At 46.2% G+C, this 15,265-nt stretch overlaps 1 protein-coding gene across 3 annotated transcripts in view; it reads right to left on the bottom strand.

The window, feature by feature from the left end:
- Positions 1-3,186: 3,186 nt before the first annotated feature.
- The window catches only part of TFCP2 (transcription factor CP2), a 122,255-nt gene continuing 110,176 nt past the window's right edge, over positions 3,187-15,265 (bottom strand). For 2 of the 3 annotated variants that reach the window (XM_030198285.1, XM_030198286.1), the window contains 2 exons: positions 6,115-6,166; positions 3,187-4,913 (listed from right to left, as the gene is read on the bottom strand). In XM_030198285.1, coding sequence (XP_030054145.1) covers positions 4,876-4,913; positions 6,115-6,166 — 90 coding nt within the window. In that variant the 3' untranslated portion in view covers positions 3,187-4,875. The remainder of the gene's footprint in view (positions 4,914-6,114; positions 6,167-15,265) is intronic. The other variant, XR_003941588.1, reaches the window with a different exon arrangement.

Here is a 15,265-nt window from a genome sequence, read left to right as displayed (position 1 = left end):
ATACTAATATAATTACATCAACTTCTATTTAAGTCTAAAATTCTATTTCACTTAATTCATGATCTCTCCACTAGGCTTAGTGATGAACAACTTATAGTCAATCAAGCTCAGGTTCTAGCAGACTTGTTTCACTTCTAAGATTGAGAAAATAAGATATGAACTATTGCAGGTGACCAGATAATACGTCTGCGTTTTTACTATCTGAAGCGGTGCTATCAATCCCTGCTGACAGAATCTGGCTAAAGTTTGATGATGTTTCTTTTAATGAAGTCAGATCCTAACTTTCTAAATTACTGAAATCTCACTCTCCTCTTGATACCTGTCCTGCTGCTTATTTGAAGAGTGCATCTCCTTTGATAATTTACTGGATTACCTTGTTGACAAACTCCATTTTTAGTAACAGAGTGTATACCCTGAGAACACAGGTCTCATTCTATTGACTCCTATTCCTAAATCTACAGGACTGGATCTTGCTTTACCTTCTAGTTTTCGACCCACTGCTAGCATTCCCCTTCTTTCTAAATTGATGGCGGCTTTCTTCATATATAGAAAATCATCCAGTTTACACAGTATCTCAGTTTGGCTTCAGAAGCCATCATAGCACAGAGGTGTTGATTCTGTTTTAGTGACTAAAATATGAAATGCACTTAACAGAGGAAAGCAGATGGTACTTATGCAATTCAACATTTCGGGAGCCTTTGCCTCAGTTGATCATAACAAACTTTTAGAAAAATTAAGTGAGCTGGGTGTAGCTGGCTCAGTGCTTAGCTGGTTCATAGGTTTTCTGAAAAATCAAAGCTATTGTGTGTTGAAGAATGGGATTCGCTTAGGAACTTGGAAATCCTCTTAGGGTGGCCCTCAGGGATCACTCCTTTCACCTCTTTTATTCAATTTGTTGATGACTGATTTGGGAACAATCTTATTACCAGAAGATTCTTACTTGGCATCATATGCTGATATTTTCAAAATGACCGGGCACTAACCTTTGCTAATATTGATTTAAGCCCAGCCAGGATAAAATGAAACTGTACTGGGGATTTAAAAAAACAAACAAACCTCTATGTAAAGTATATCAGGCAGTTAGTATACTGGGACTGTGGTATTTAAAAACTAAATGAAGAGGACAACCTGTAGAACTGCCCCCCTCCCCTTTCCCTTGGACTCAAGAACTGTTACACAGCTATGGGCCAAAACATCCCCAGGACAGGAGGAACCAGAGCTCAAGCCCCAAAGCTGAAAAAACCTCAGCAACCAGGAGGAAGCCAGAGATAATGGTGGTTGGTCACGCCCTTCTGAGTGGTACTGATGTATAAGAAGGAAAAGAAGAGGACAACCTCTACATCAGTCCAAACCAAATACCAAAGAAGTAGAGGATGACTCATGACTTCTACATGTAGTTGGAGAATAGGCATCAAATCAAGACCCTTGATTTGATGCTTCAATAAAGATCTTCTGTTCTCCATTCATGTGTGGAAGTCATGAGTCATCCTCTACTTTACTGATTTATATCAGCCACATATGAGATCCCAAAAGACATGCTGTCTGCCTGGTGACAAGATCCAAGACACTATAGAGAGCTTGATGAGACTCAAGTCTACTAATTATTATCTGATGCTGCTCATGCATGTTGGTATAAATAAGACTGCTAGGTAACTCACTGAATGTATCAAAAATGATTTTGTGGCTTTGGGCGAGGGGGTGAAAAAGATAACTAAACAGGCAGTATTCTCAATTCTCCAGCTGAGGGTAGAGGCCAACACAGAGAAACTTCCATTCTGGAGATGACTGGTTGCATAGACGGTTTCAGAAAGCATTTCTGCTGTGTGGATCATGAGATGGCTTTCTAAGAGCTGCTGAGCAGAGATGGTATCCACCTACCAAAGTGGCAAACTGTCCTCAAACAGACCAATTATACTAATGAACTTTAAATCCAGATCACTGAAGACTGGTAGACAAAGCTGTCAGGATAGTAAAACCATAAACACTTATGAAATGGGGAAGGGCAACACCTAGAAAGCTATGTATATTAATATCAATAGTATGGAAAATAAAGTTCCAGATTAGAGGGTGTAATGGAAGAGACTGGCTTGGATTTAGTAGCAAGAGGACAGAGAACTAGGACTGGGATAATTATACTACTAGGCTATAATCTATTAAGAATAAAAAATGTTAAAATTAACTTAGGGGAATTCGCAACCTGTTGGCTACTGGCATTTATGCGGGATGTCAAAAGAATCTCAAAGAAAATTCAATCGATTCAGAATATAGCAACTCACTTAATTTTTTGTGCCCACAAAAATGATGAGTGACCCCCATTATTGGTGGCACTTCATTGGTTACCTGTGGAGGCAGATGTTCAGTTTAAGGTCTGTACTATGCTTTTTAAGGTTCTTTATGGAGTTGCAGCAGTTTATCTGTCTAATTGGGCCCAAACCACTGATAAAAGTAGAGGTTGCATGATAATTTTCTACTTCATTTCCCTAATCCTAAGTAGGTTGAAAAATAAGATGGCTTTTTCTTTGAGCCTTTTATATTCCGCTTCATCTCAGAAAAATACAAAAATATTTTGTTTTTTTGTAAAGCACCGAAAACATTTTTCTTCAGAAATTATTTTTCTTAAATTGACTGCAGATCACTTTGGAGTCCTTCTACTAAGGCGCACTAATCATTAGTGCACACTAAATGCTAAGATGACCATTATATTCCTATGGGCATCTCAGCATTTAGCATGTGCTAAATCCATCAGCATGCCTTAGTAATGGACCCCTTTGTTTGCTGTAATGATGCATGTCTTTTATATATTTGATCGCGTTTTGTTAGCTCACAGGGTATGCCTGCTTTTCTCCTGTCGTTATCCGCATCAAACTCATTTGAGCATTTGTGGAATAAAAGCAGTAAAGTAATATTCAAACAACCCTACTGCAGAGCTTACAATGTAATGAGGCAGCACTGTCAATCTCTAAAAAAAAAAAAAAAAAAAAAAAAGGAAATCTGTTTATATTAGTGTAACATACAGATCTCCCTCATAGGCAAAAAAATAAAATAAAAAGAAAGAAACAGGAGGCATACACAGCACAAGAATTAAATGGGCTTAACTTACAGCAAGGAAAACTAAGATACAGGCCAGCACTGGATCAAGACAGGCAGGGAGGTGAAGGAATCTCTCTATCACCACAGGGTTTTAAGAGCCAGGTAAGGCACATCCATTTGGAATGATTTACATACAGGGGAGCCTACAGCAGATACATTTACTGAGGGCCCATGAAGCCCTATCTTTCTACAATTCAATATGAGGGGTTTTAATTCGGGTCTCCCAAGGGCCACAAACTAATCCAACTTTCAGAATAACCACACATGCAAATAAATCCAAGTAAACAGCCAGTGACAAGCTACTAAAACCCAGGTCTGTTATGACTTTCAAGGACTGCAGTTTAAAGTCCCTTCCAATACACTTATTCTTCTAGGTGACCTGACATCCTTGCCAGATCAACCTGTCTGATTTCATGATCGGTTTCTGAAGTCTTATCAGGTTAAAGTACCAAAATACTTTTGAGTTCCACAGTCAGAACCTTAGCTTCTTGTTATCTGTGGGTTCAGAAAGAGTGTGAGAACATGTGTGGAAGCAGAGTTCACAACTCAGTCAACAAAAAGCAACTGCAGCCTTAGATTATAGATTAAGGTTTTCAAACACAGTGACTTAATTAAAAAGCATTTGTACACATTCAGAAACACATCAATACAAAATAGACTAGTGTTCCAACAGGTAAGGTCAACCAGTTGCTGATACTGTACATTTTACTATTACATTTGTGGCATAGGAAAAACAGAAAAACAAAAAGCATAAATCTCAAATACGGTAGTCTCCCCATCTATCACCATCTAGAAAAAAAAAAAAACATACGAAAGAGGTTGACATTCCAATAGACCTGATTTTGCACAAAACTCAAAAGAGTCCTTCAGATTTGTCTGTATCAAGACAGTCTTTGTACAGCACCTCAATGCCCAATTACTCCAAACATTTTGTAATCTTTTCTTTCAAACTTTACTTCAGTGGTTAACAGTTTTCTCTCTGTTAAAATAAAAATTAGGACGCAATCCATGTTGAACAAAATTTTTAAAAAACCAAACCCACAGATTTGAAAATAGCGGGCATGGAAACAACAGAAATAAACTGATTATGCTAAAAATGGATGAGGATGGAATCGATAGGTATTGGCCTTTAAAAAAAATGAAAAGGAATAAAAATTTATGTGCAAATAGCATGAAAATAAGACGGTCCCTTTTCATAAGCATATAAGGGTGTTCTGTTCCAGATGTGCACGGGGTAGTCAGGTCAAGCAGACGTTTAAAAACAAACCAAAAGACAGGGGATCACAGTTTTTGATGGTGAAATGCAGGTATGGAAACACTATCAGTCATGCTGGTAAAGCACAATGAGTGAATGAGGTTTCACCCCACTGCTGACATTGTGGAAAATGGTATGCATCTTCGGAGCTCCGCTGAAGCAGCAAACGTCCCTGGGCTTTGCGCTGGAGGTTAGACTCTAGGAGGTAAAAAATGTTGGTGTGGCAGAGGGCATGAAACAGGGCGGAGTTGGACTGCAGCAGGTGCATAAGCTGGAACAAGAAGAACATGGAGATCGGTTTGCATGACCAGAGGAAAAAGATCCATCTGCCAAAATGGGACAAATTTCTGGAAAGGGATACAAAGGCTTCAAGCCCCTGTTAAGATTGTTTCTTGTTTAGTTTGTTTAGGTTTTTTTTTTGTCATAACAGTTTTTCCCAAGGACTTGTGCGCCTGCCCCAGCCATAGCTCAGGGGAACACAGAGCGCATGGAAGAAGAGTGAGCTTTCAGGTTTCTTCTTGCACATTCTTCTACTTTAGGATAATATGATAGCTGTCACTGGTTTCAGCTGTAACACAAAATTAAAAAAAAAAAAAAGTTAAGACAATTCAAAACTTTTTATGGTGACAGAACAATTTGGTTTCATATAGCAAAGAAACCCCCCCCAGTACACTTTGTAATGTAACTTCTCATATATGCACAAGCAGCCAACCCTGGAGCACATTTCTGGCATTTGGTGACTACAAATGTTTCCAGAAGGGACACAGAAGCAGCATAGGAAGATGGCCTAACTTGTCCTAGGTGATAAACATCTAATGGAAAAGCAAAGGAATAGAACTCGGGAGAAGTAAATGTGACTTGCCCAAGGACGCACATCAAAATACATGACCACAGGATTTTAACTTGTAGCTCCTGACTTAAAGCTCAGCGCTCTCACCACTACATGTCTCCTACAGCTCAGAAGGGACTGAAAATGGCTTTCTAATGGTGATACAAGGGAGCATTTATCTAGGTCCCTGGCACAGTACATACAGACTATATGTACTGTTGCATTTTAGAGAAATCATAAAGAAGGGACAGGTGAAGTGGAATATTTCTTCTCTTCTTCCTCTTGTCTCAGCAGATTTCCCATGTTTCTTTGGTTCTACAGCTCAGTTATAACCAGCCTCCACTAAGCCACAGCAGCACAAATCTCCATTCACAATTACACAAGCATTTTCCCCTATTTCATAGCCCTACCTCCCATGTCTCCTGTGTGTAGCTACAAGATATCGCCATTGACCATTAAGCAACAGCCAAGACTCCCCAGGGGCTGTGCACTACCGCACTTATCAGTTTTGGAGACCAAGGGCGCAGAAGCTTGGCTAGGCTAGTTCCCCACCCCCACCCCAATTTTTATTTATGCAATTTCAATCAAATATACAAGTTTGATCTTGAGGAGATTATTATCTCTGATGTCATTTTCCTCAAGATCAACCTTGTATATTCACCCCTGATTTACAAAACAAGTTCTCCATTTAGAGAAAGTCGAGCAATAAATCTAGAAGAAAAAAAGTTATAACCAAAAAGGAAAAAGAAAACAGCACACTGTTCAGTTTAAATACTAAAATAACCACCCTTTATACAGTAAGTAACTGATGGTAACCTGTGTTGATTCACTGAATGTACAATTGGGGTATCACAGCAATTTGAATTAATAACCAGGAATATAACTCACCTTGAGCTACTACTGAAAAAGGTGTGAGCAAAATCCAAATAAATAAATTTACCTTTCATTGTGTCCAGAACAAAGCATGACTCATCTTGAAAGTTCTGTATCATCTAGAAAGGAAAAAAAAAGCTGAAAGTGTCTAAAATCAAACTATAGAGTAGGCAATTAGAGGGTAAGTTTATAATAGGGCAGCTAGTTTGAGGCTATTTTATAAAGACATTTAGGTACCTGTCTAGTTTGGCCAGCAGGTGGTGCATGTTTATATTTAAAGCTGTTACCAAGAAAAGACTGTTCCCTCTTTAGTTAACACAGATAAGAGGTAACCTGCAGTGATGTAGCGAATGCTACATACCTGTAGAAGGTATTCTCCGAGGACAGCAGGCTGATTGTTCTCACTGATGGGTGACGTCCACGGCAGCCCCTCCAATCGGAAACTTCACTAGCAAAAGCCTTTGCTAGCCCTCGCGCGCCAATGCGCACCGCACATGCGCGGCCGTCTTCCCGCCCGAAACCGGCTCGTGCCGGCCAGTCTCATATGTAGCAAGACAAAGACTAGGGAAGACACAACTCCAAAGGGGAGGCGGGCGGGTTTGTGAGAACAATCAGCCTGCTGTCCTCGGAGAATACCTTCTACAGGTATGTAGCATTCGCTTTCTCCGAGGACAAGCAGGCTGCTTGTTCTCACTGATGGGGTATCCCTAGCCCCCAGGCTCACTCAAAACAACAACCATGGTCAATTGGGCCTCGCAACGGTGAGGACATAACTGAGATTGACCTAAAAAATTTACCAACTAACTGAGAGTGCAGCCTGGAACAGAATAAACATGGGCCTAGGGGGGTGGAGTTGGATTCTAAACCCCGAACAGATTCTGAAGCACTGACTGCCCGAACCGACTGTCGCGTCGGGTATCCTGCTGCAGGCAGTAATGAGATGTGAATGTGTGGACAGATGACCACGTCGCAGCTTTGCAAATCTCTTCAATAGTGGCTGACTTCAAGTGGGCTACTGACGCTGCCATGGCTCTAACATTATGAGCCGTGACATGACCCTCAAGAGCCAGCCCAGCCTGGGCGTAAGTGAAGGAAATGCAATCTGCTAGCCAATTGGATATGGTGCGTTTTCCTACAGCCACTCCCCTCCTGTTGGGATCAAAAGAAACAAACAATTGGGCGGACTGTCTGTTGGGCTGTGTCCGCTCCAGATAGAAGGCCAATGCTCTCTTGCAGTCCAATGTGTGCAGCTGACGTTCAGCAGGGCAGGAATGAGGACGGGGAAAAAATGTTGGCAAGACAATTGACTGGTTCAGATGGAACTCCGACACAACCTTTGGCAAGAACTTAGGGTGAGTGCGGAGGACTACTCTGTTATGATGAAATTTGGTGTAAGGGGCCTGGGCTACCAGGGCCTGAAGCTCACTGACTCTACGAGCTGAAGTAACTGCCACCAAGAAAATGACCTTCCAGGTCAAGTACTTCAGAGGGCAGGAATTCAGTGGCTTAAAAGGAGGTTTCATCAGCTGGGTGAGAAGACATTGAGATCCCATGACACTGTAGGAGGCTTGACAGGGGGCTTTGACAAAAGCAAACCTCTCATGAAGCGAACAACTAAAGGCTGTCCTGAGATCGGCTTACCTTCCACACGGTAATGGTATGCACTGATTGCACTAAGGTGAACCCTTACAGAGTTGGTCTTGAGACCAGACTCAGACAAGTGCAGAAGGTATTCAAGCAGGGTCTGTGTAGGACAAGAGCGAGGATCTAGGGCCTTGTTGTCACACCAGACGGCAAACCTCCTCCACAGAAAGAAGTAACTCCTCTTAGTGGAATCTTTCCTGGAAGCAAGCAAGATGCGGGAGACACCCTCTGACAGACTCAAAGAGGCAAAGTCTACGCTCTCAACATCCAGGCCGTGAGAGCCAGGGACCGGAGGTTGGGATGCAGAAGCGCCCCTTCGTCCTGCGTGATGAGGGTCGGAAAACACTCCAATCTCCACGGTTCTTCGGAGGACAACTCCAGAAGAAGAGGGAACCAGATCTGACGCGGCCAAAAAGGAGCAATCAGAATCATGGTGCCTCGGTCTTGCTTGAGTTTCAACAAAGTCTTCCCCACCAGAGGTATGGGAGGATAAGCATACAGGAGACCCTCCCCCCAGTCCAGGAGGAAGGCATCCGATGTCAGTCTGCCGTGGGCCTGAAGCCTGGAACAGGACTGAGGGACTTTGTGGTTGGCTCGAGATGCGAAGAGATCTACCAAGGGGGTGCCCCACACCTGGAAGATCTGTCGCACTACACGGGAATTGAGTGACCACTCGTGAGGTTGCATAATCCTGCTCAACCTGTCGGCCAGACTGTTGTTTACGCCTGCCAGATATGTGGCTTGGAGCAGCATGCCGTGACGGCGAGCCTAGAGCCACATGCTGACGACTTCCTGACACAGGGGGCGAGATCCGGTGCCCCCCTGCTTGTTGACGTAGTACATGGCAACCTGGTTGTCTGTCTGAATTTGGATAATTTGGTGGGACAGCCGATCTCTGAAAGCCTTCAGAGCGTTCCAGATCGCTCGCAACTCCAGAAGATTGATCTGCAGATCGCGTTCCTGGAGGGACCAGCTTCCTTGGGTGTGAAGCCCATTGACATGAGCTCCCCAACCCAGGAGAGACGCATCCGTGGTCAGCACTTTTTGTGGCTGAGGAATTCGGAAAGGACGTCCCAGAGTCAAATTGGGCCAAATCATCCACCAATACAGGGATTTGAGAAAACTCGTGGACAGGTGGATCACGTCTTCTAGATCCCCAGCAGCCTGAAACCACTGGGAAGCTAGGGTCCATTGGGCAGATCTCATGTGAAGGCGGGCCATGGGAGTCACATGAACTGTGGAGGCCATGTGGCCCAGCAATCTCAACATCTGCCGAGCTGTGATCTGCTGGGACGCTCGCACCCGCGAGACGAGGGACAACAAGTTGTTGGCTTTCGCCTCTGGGAGATAGGCGCGAGCCGTCCGAGAATCCAGCAGAGCTCCTATGAATTCGAGTTTCTGCACTGGGAGAAGATGGGACTTTGGATAATTTATCACAAACCCCAGTAGCTCCAGGAGGCGAATAGCCATCTGCATGGACTGCAGGGCTCCTGCCTCGGATGTGTTCTTCACCAGCCAATCGTCGAGATATGGGAACACGTGCACCCCCAGCCTGCGAAGTGCCGCTGCTACTACAGCCAAGCACTTTGTGAACACCCTGGGCGCAGAGGCGAGCCCAAAGGGTAGCACACAGTACTGGAAGTGACGTGTGCCCAGCTGAAATCGCAGATACTGCCTGTGAGCTGGCAGTATCGGGATGTGTGTGTAGGCATCCTTCAAGTCCAGAGAGCATAGCCAATCGTTTTCCTGAATCATGGGAAGAAGGGTGCCCAGGGAAAGCATCCTGAACTTTTCTTTGACCAGATATTTGTTCAGGGCCCTTAAGTCTAGGATGGGACGCATCCCCCCTGTTTTCTTTTCCACAAGGAAGTACCTGGAATAGAATCCCAGCCCTTCCTGCCCGGATGGCACGGGCTCGACCGCATTGGCGCTGAGAAGGGCGGAGAGTTCCTCTGCAAGTACCTGCTTGTGCTGGAAGCTGTAAGACTGAGCTCCCGGTGGACAATTTGGAGGTTTTGAGGCCAAATTGAGGGTGTATCCTTGCCGGACTATTTGAAGAACCCACTGATCGGAGGTTATGAGAGGCCACCTTTGGTGAAAAGCTTTCAACCTCCCTCCGACTGGCAGGTCGCCCGGCACTGACACTTGGATGTCGGCTATGCTCTGCTGGAGCCAGTCAAAAGCTCGTCCCTTGCTTTTGCTGGGGAGCCGAGGGGCCTTGCTGAGGCGCACGCTGCTGACGAGAGCGCGCGCGCTGGGGCTTAGCCTGGGCCGCAGGCTGTCGAGAAGGAGGATTGTACCTACGCTTACCAGAAGAGTAGGGAACAGTCTTCCTTCCCCCAAAAAATCTTCTACCTGTAGCGGTAGAGGCTGAAGGCTGCCGGCGGGAGAACTTGTCGAATGCGGTGTCCCACTGGTGGAGCTGCTCTACCACCTGTTCGACTTTCTCTCCAAAAATATTATCCGCACGGCAAGGCGAGTCCGCAATCCGCTGCTGGATTCTATTCTCCAGGTCGGAGGCACGCAGCCATGAGAGTCTGCGCATCACCACACCTTGAGCAGCGGCCCTGGACGCAACATCAAAGGTGTCATACACCCCCCTCTGGCCAGGAATTTTCTGCACGCCTTCAGCTGCCTGACCACCTCCTGAAAAGGCTTGGCTTGCTCAGGGGGGAGCGCATCCACCAAGCCCGCCAACTGCCGCACATTGTTCCGCATGTGTATGCTTGTGTAGAGCTGGTAGGACTGAATTTTGGCCACGAGCATAAAAGAATGGTAGGCCTTCCTCCCAAAGGAGTCCAAGGTTCTAGAGTCCTTGCCCGGGGGCGCCGAAGCATGCTCCCTAGAACTCTTGGCCTTCTTTAGGGCCAAATCCACAACTCCAGAGTCGTGAGGCAACTGAGTGCGCATCAGCTCTGGGTCCCCATGGATCCGGTACTGGGACTCAATCTTCTTGGGAATGTGGGGGTTAGTTAATGGCTTGGTCCAGTTCGCCAGCAATGTCTTTTTTAGGACATAATGCATGGGTACTGTGGACGCTTCCTTAGGTGGAGAAGGATAGTCCAGGAGCTCAAACATTTCAGCCCTGGGCTCGTCCTCCACAACCACCGGGAAGGGGATGGCCGTAGACATCTCCCGGACAAAGGAAGCGAAAGACAGACTCTCGGGAGGAGAAAGCTGTCTCTCAGGAGAGGGAGTGGGATCAGAAGGAAGACCCTCAGACTCCTCGTCAGAGAAATATCTGATGTCTTCCTCTTCTTCCCACGAGGCCTCACCCTCGGTGTCAGACACAAGTTCACGAACCTGTGTCTGCAACCGTGCCCGGCTCGACTCCGTGGAACCACGGCCACGGTGGGAGCGTCGAGAGGTAGACTCCCTCGCCCGCACCGGCGAAGCTCCCTCCGCCGACGTAGTCGGGGAGCCTTCCTGGGAGGCGACCGCAGTCGGTACCGCACGCGGCACCGACGCCGGAGACCTCACCCCGGGCGATGGACCAGCCGGCGCCTCGCTCGACGGTACCGGTGGCGCAAGCACCCACGGTACCGGAGGGGTAGGGCGCAACAGCTCTCCCAGGATCTCTGGGAGAACGGCCCGGAGGCTCTCGTTCAGAGCAGCTGCAGAAAAAGGCATGGAGGTCGATGCAGGCGTCGATGTCAGAGTCTGTTCCGGGCTGTCCAGAGTGGAGCGCATCGACACCTCTTGGACAGAGGGTGAGCGGTCCTCTCGGTGCCGATGCCTGCTGGGTGCCGACTCCCTCGGCGACCCAGAGCTCTCGGTGCCGACACGGGAAGGGGACCGGTGTCGATGCTTCTTCGATTTTTTGGAGCGAAGCACGTCACCGGCGCTTCCTGGCACCGACGAGGAGGACATAGAATCCAACTGTCTTCCTCGGGGCCGAGACCGAAGAGGGTCGGTCTCGGGGGGGCTGTACCGCAGGAGCCCTCAGGGTAGGGGGAGACCCACCCGAAGGCTCACCGCCACCAGCAGGGGAATGGACAGCCCTCACCTGCACTCCAGACGAAGCACCACCGTCCGACGACATCAGCAGACGAGGTCCCGGTACCACCGACATCGACACAGTCGTCCGATGTCTCAGCGCCGATGCAGAGGGTCGATGCCTCGATACACTCGATGCACTGGCGGCCGAGGATGAAGGTCTGGACGCTGAAGACGTCGATAACCCCGGTGCCGATGCCGACGAAGAGCCCGAGAACAAAATGTTCCACTGGGCTAACCTCGCTTGTAAAAGGGAACACAGACTACAGGCCTGAGGGCGGTGCCCAGCCCCCAGACACTGAAGACACAACGCGTGCCTGTCAGTGAGCAAGATTACCCGGGCGCACTGGGTGCACTTCTTGAAGCCGCTGGAAGGCTTCGATGTCATGGGCGGAAAAATCACGCCGGCGAGATCAAAACTTGAAATGGCGAAAATTGGCACCACAAAACAGGGAGAAGAAAATTTCGACCGAGGCCAAACTAAGGCCTACCCCGATGACGAAAGAAAACTTACCGGGGCAAAAAGCTCGAAATACGGGAAGGGAAAAACCAAAAGTATCTTCCCGAAACACTTCTCAAACTTTCTTAGAAAGAACGAGTCGAAAATGACGCGCGAGGTCAACTTTCCGGGGCACAAACGGCGAAACACGACCGTACCGAGCGCGGATAAAAGAAGACTGGCCAGCACGAGCCGGTTTCGGGCGGGAAGACGGCCGCGCATGCGCGGTGCGCATTGGCGCGCGAGGGCTAGCAAAGGCTTTTGCTAGTGAAGTTTCCGATTGGAGGGGCTGCCGTGGACGTCACCCATCAGTGAGAACAAGCAGCCTGCTTGTCCTCGGAGAAAGCCAGTTATTTTTAAAACTTGTTGTTCTGGGCTCTGATTGGCCAAGGAGCTCAAATTCAGCTAGGAAATACTGGATTTTTCTCCAGTCTCAGCTTGGAAGTTAAGAGAGAAAGACCTCTTTACTGATACCCTGTAAACAGTTATATTTGATAACCTGTGACCAGCTATATTTCCTGTACTATTCAGGTAGTGAACAAGTGTTTAGATAGTTTTACAATTGATCCATATTCAGTTACCTGTTATTGTGTGCTGTTTTTCCAAACTGTTTTTTATGGTGCACTGTTCAATATGTTAATGACAAACATTTTTAGTTTATTGTCTCTGCTTGTCTGAACTGACTAAGAATCCTGGTGGTTTGTATGTTGGGTCTGTGAGTGCTTTCTGTGAACTGAGGAACCACTGGGAGTGTGGCCCCAAGCAACCTAGAAATCAATGGGGATAAATTGAGAGCGGGAGGCTCGCCCAAAGGTGGTTGGGATCCAGTCAGTGGGAGGAGGGTGCTAGAGTACAGAAAAAATGGAAGGTGCAGGCCTCTAAGTGACCATGGTGTAGCCCAGGCGGATGGCTAGGCATTTCATGACACTGTGGGAGTTACTTTTCTGACCTTATTTTATCCTGGCTGTCTCATCAGGCCATTTATGGTCTTCCTAGTTTATCTTTTACATTTAGTTCTTATCAAGAAGCCATAACATCTATCTTTACGTCTTCCTATTTGGGTCTCATCAGAGAGTGATTATGCAGTCTTACAAGTGTTTTCTCTATTATCTTCCATCCACCCCTTTTCTGTATGTAATACGAAGCAGCCCAGCACCCTCCAGCTGCTACCAGCAGGATGTAGCTCCATAGCAATAACTTCTCATCTTGTTTATTGGCCAACTATTAGGTGTGGATGTACAGGGTCATGCTGTTATCCACCTTGTACAGCACAGAGACTGGGGCTTAGCTGCTCACCTAGCCATCCTTTGGACCAGGAGTGCCAAACTTATTTACTGTGGGTCTGCAGTATGGGGTGGGCTGGCATGGAAAATACTAAGGGGGTCCTTTTACAAAGGCACACTAGCGTGTGCTAGAGATGCCCATAGGAATATATGGGTGTCTCATTTAGCACATGCTTATTTTTAGTGTGCGCTAAAAATGCTAGTGTGCCTTTGTAAAAGGGGCCCTAAGTGAGCTAGCTGATTTGGGGGGGGGGGGGGGGGCAGATACATATGTAAAGACATAACTAAAGTAATGGTTATAAGAACCTAAACCTCTTGCTGTCCAGAGTGGGGGGGGAAGGGGGACTAGAATGATTGTCGTTATAACACAAAAAAGAAGATGACAAACACTGTGGATCTGAATATTTATAATTCTATGATCTATCATCAATTTAAAAAAAAAGTTCTACAATAAAGTAAATAATATTGCTATTTCAGACTGTAGAAACATATAGACAAACTCCAAAAAAGAGTCAACATGGAGTACAACATCACAGAAATAGAAACAGTGAGGCATTTCCCCCCAGTACTGTGTAAAATACAAAAACAGTAGAGGTTCCAAAAACTGACATATCCCAGTTACTAGACTGAAAATAATTTTTACAACTTTATCTGGCCATTTTCTTTTTTTTCTAATTGTGTTGTTCCCAGTCTCTGGTTTCTTCTGTCTTCTTTCAACTGTTTCCAGCATTTCTTGTCCACTGGATATTCTTTCTCCTCCTGTCTCCTTCACTTCCTCCCCTACTCTGATCCTGGACTTTTCCTCCCCTACTCAGTCACTGGTCTTTTCCTTTTAGCTGTCTTCCATTTCCTGCTTCTCTATCCACTCAGCATTCATTCTTTCTTACCACCTCAGGTGGCCTAATGGTAGGGTCGCCACTGGGTAATACCCTCCAAACGAGGACAGCTACTTAACAAATTTAGAAACTGAGAGAATGTTCTTCTTTTTGGCAGAGCAAGGAAATAGTTTGGCCTAAATTAAATTAGCTTGCAAAGTATTTTTTTTTAGTTGTTCCAGCAACCAGACCCTCATCTGAAAGGACATTTTCACTCTTTGGACCTACCATACATGATCAAAGAACACACCTGAATCCTGAATGGTTGATGGAACTCTTATTTTTACATTAACTTTAGGAAATGGTGAGCTATATAATCAGTATGTTTCTTGATGGTTAAATAGATTTTTTTCTTCAAGCTATGTGTGACTTATTTCTATGTTTAAATTGGTGAGGATAGGACAGAGATGGGGAAAAACTGTGTGGGGATGGGTACTATTTTAGTTACTGTGTCACTATTCTCAGTCCTCACAGTTTAATATCTCTCCCTACTTTGTGCAGCATTTCCTCCCATCCAGTTTCTCCCTCCCATCTCCATCAGCTTCTCTCATCTCCCTACCATCCAGTGTTCAGCATTTCCCTCCTCTCTATCCCCTCCCACATCCTCCAGTGTGTAGGATCTCTCTCTCTCTCTTCCCCCCATCTTCTCTCCATCTCTCTCCAGTGTCCAACATCACCCTCTATCTCCCTATCTTTCCCCATCATCATCCTTGTGGTCCAGCACTTCTGTTCTTGCTTCCCTCCACCTGGTATTTTATTTTTATTTTTGTTACATTTGTACCTCGCACTTTCCCACTCATGGCAGACTCAATGCAGCAGGCAATGGAGGGTTAAGTGACTTGCCCAGAGTCACAAGGAGCTGCCTGTGCCGGGAATCAAACTCAGTTCCTCAGTTCCCCAGGACCAAAGTCCACCACCCTA

Source organism: Microcaecilia unicolor, chromosome 3 (genome assembly GCF_901765095.1).
Source record: "Microcaecilia unicolor chromosome 3, aMicUni1.1, whole genome shotgun sequence".
NCBI lineage: Eukaryota > Metazoa > Chordata > Amphibia > Gymnophiona > Siphonopidae > Microcaecilia > Microcaecilia unicolor.
The sequence above is the reverse complement of the archived record's forward strand: the minus strand, read 5'-3'. Positions and strand labels throughout refer to the sequence as shown.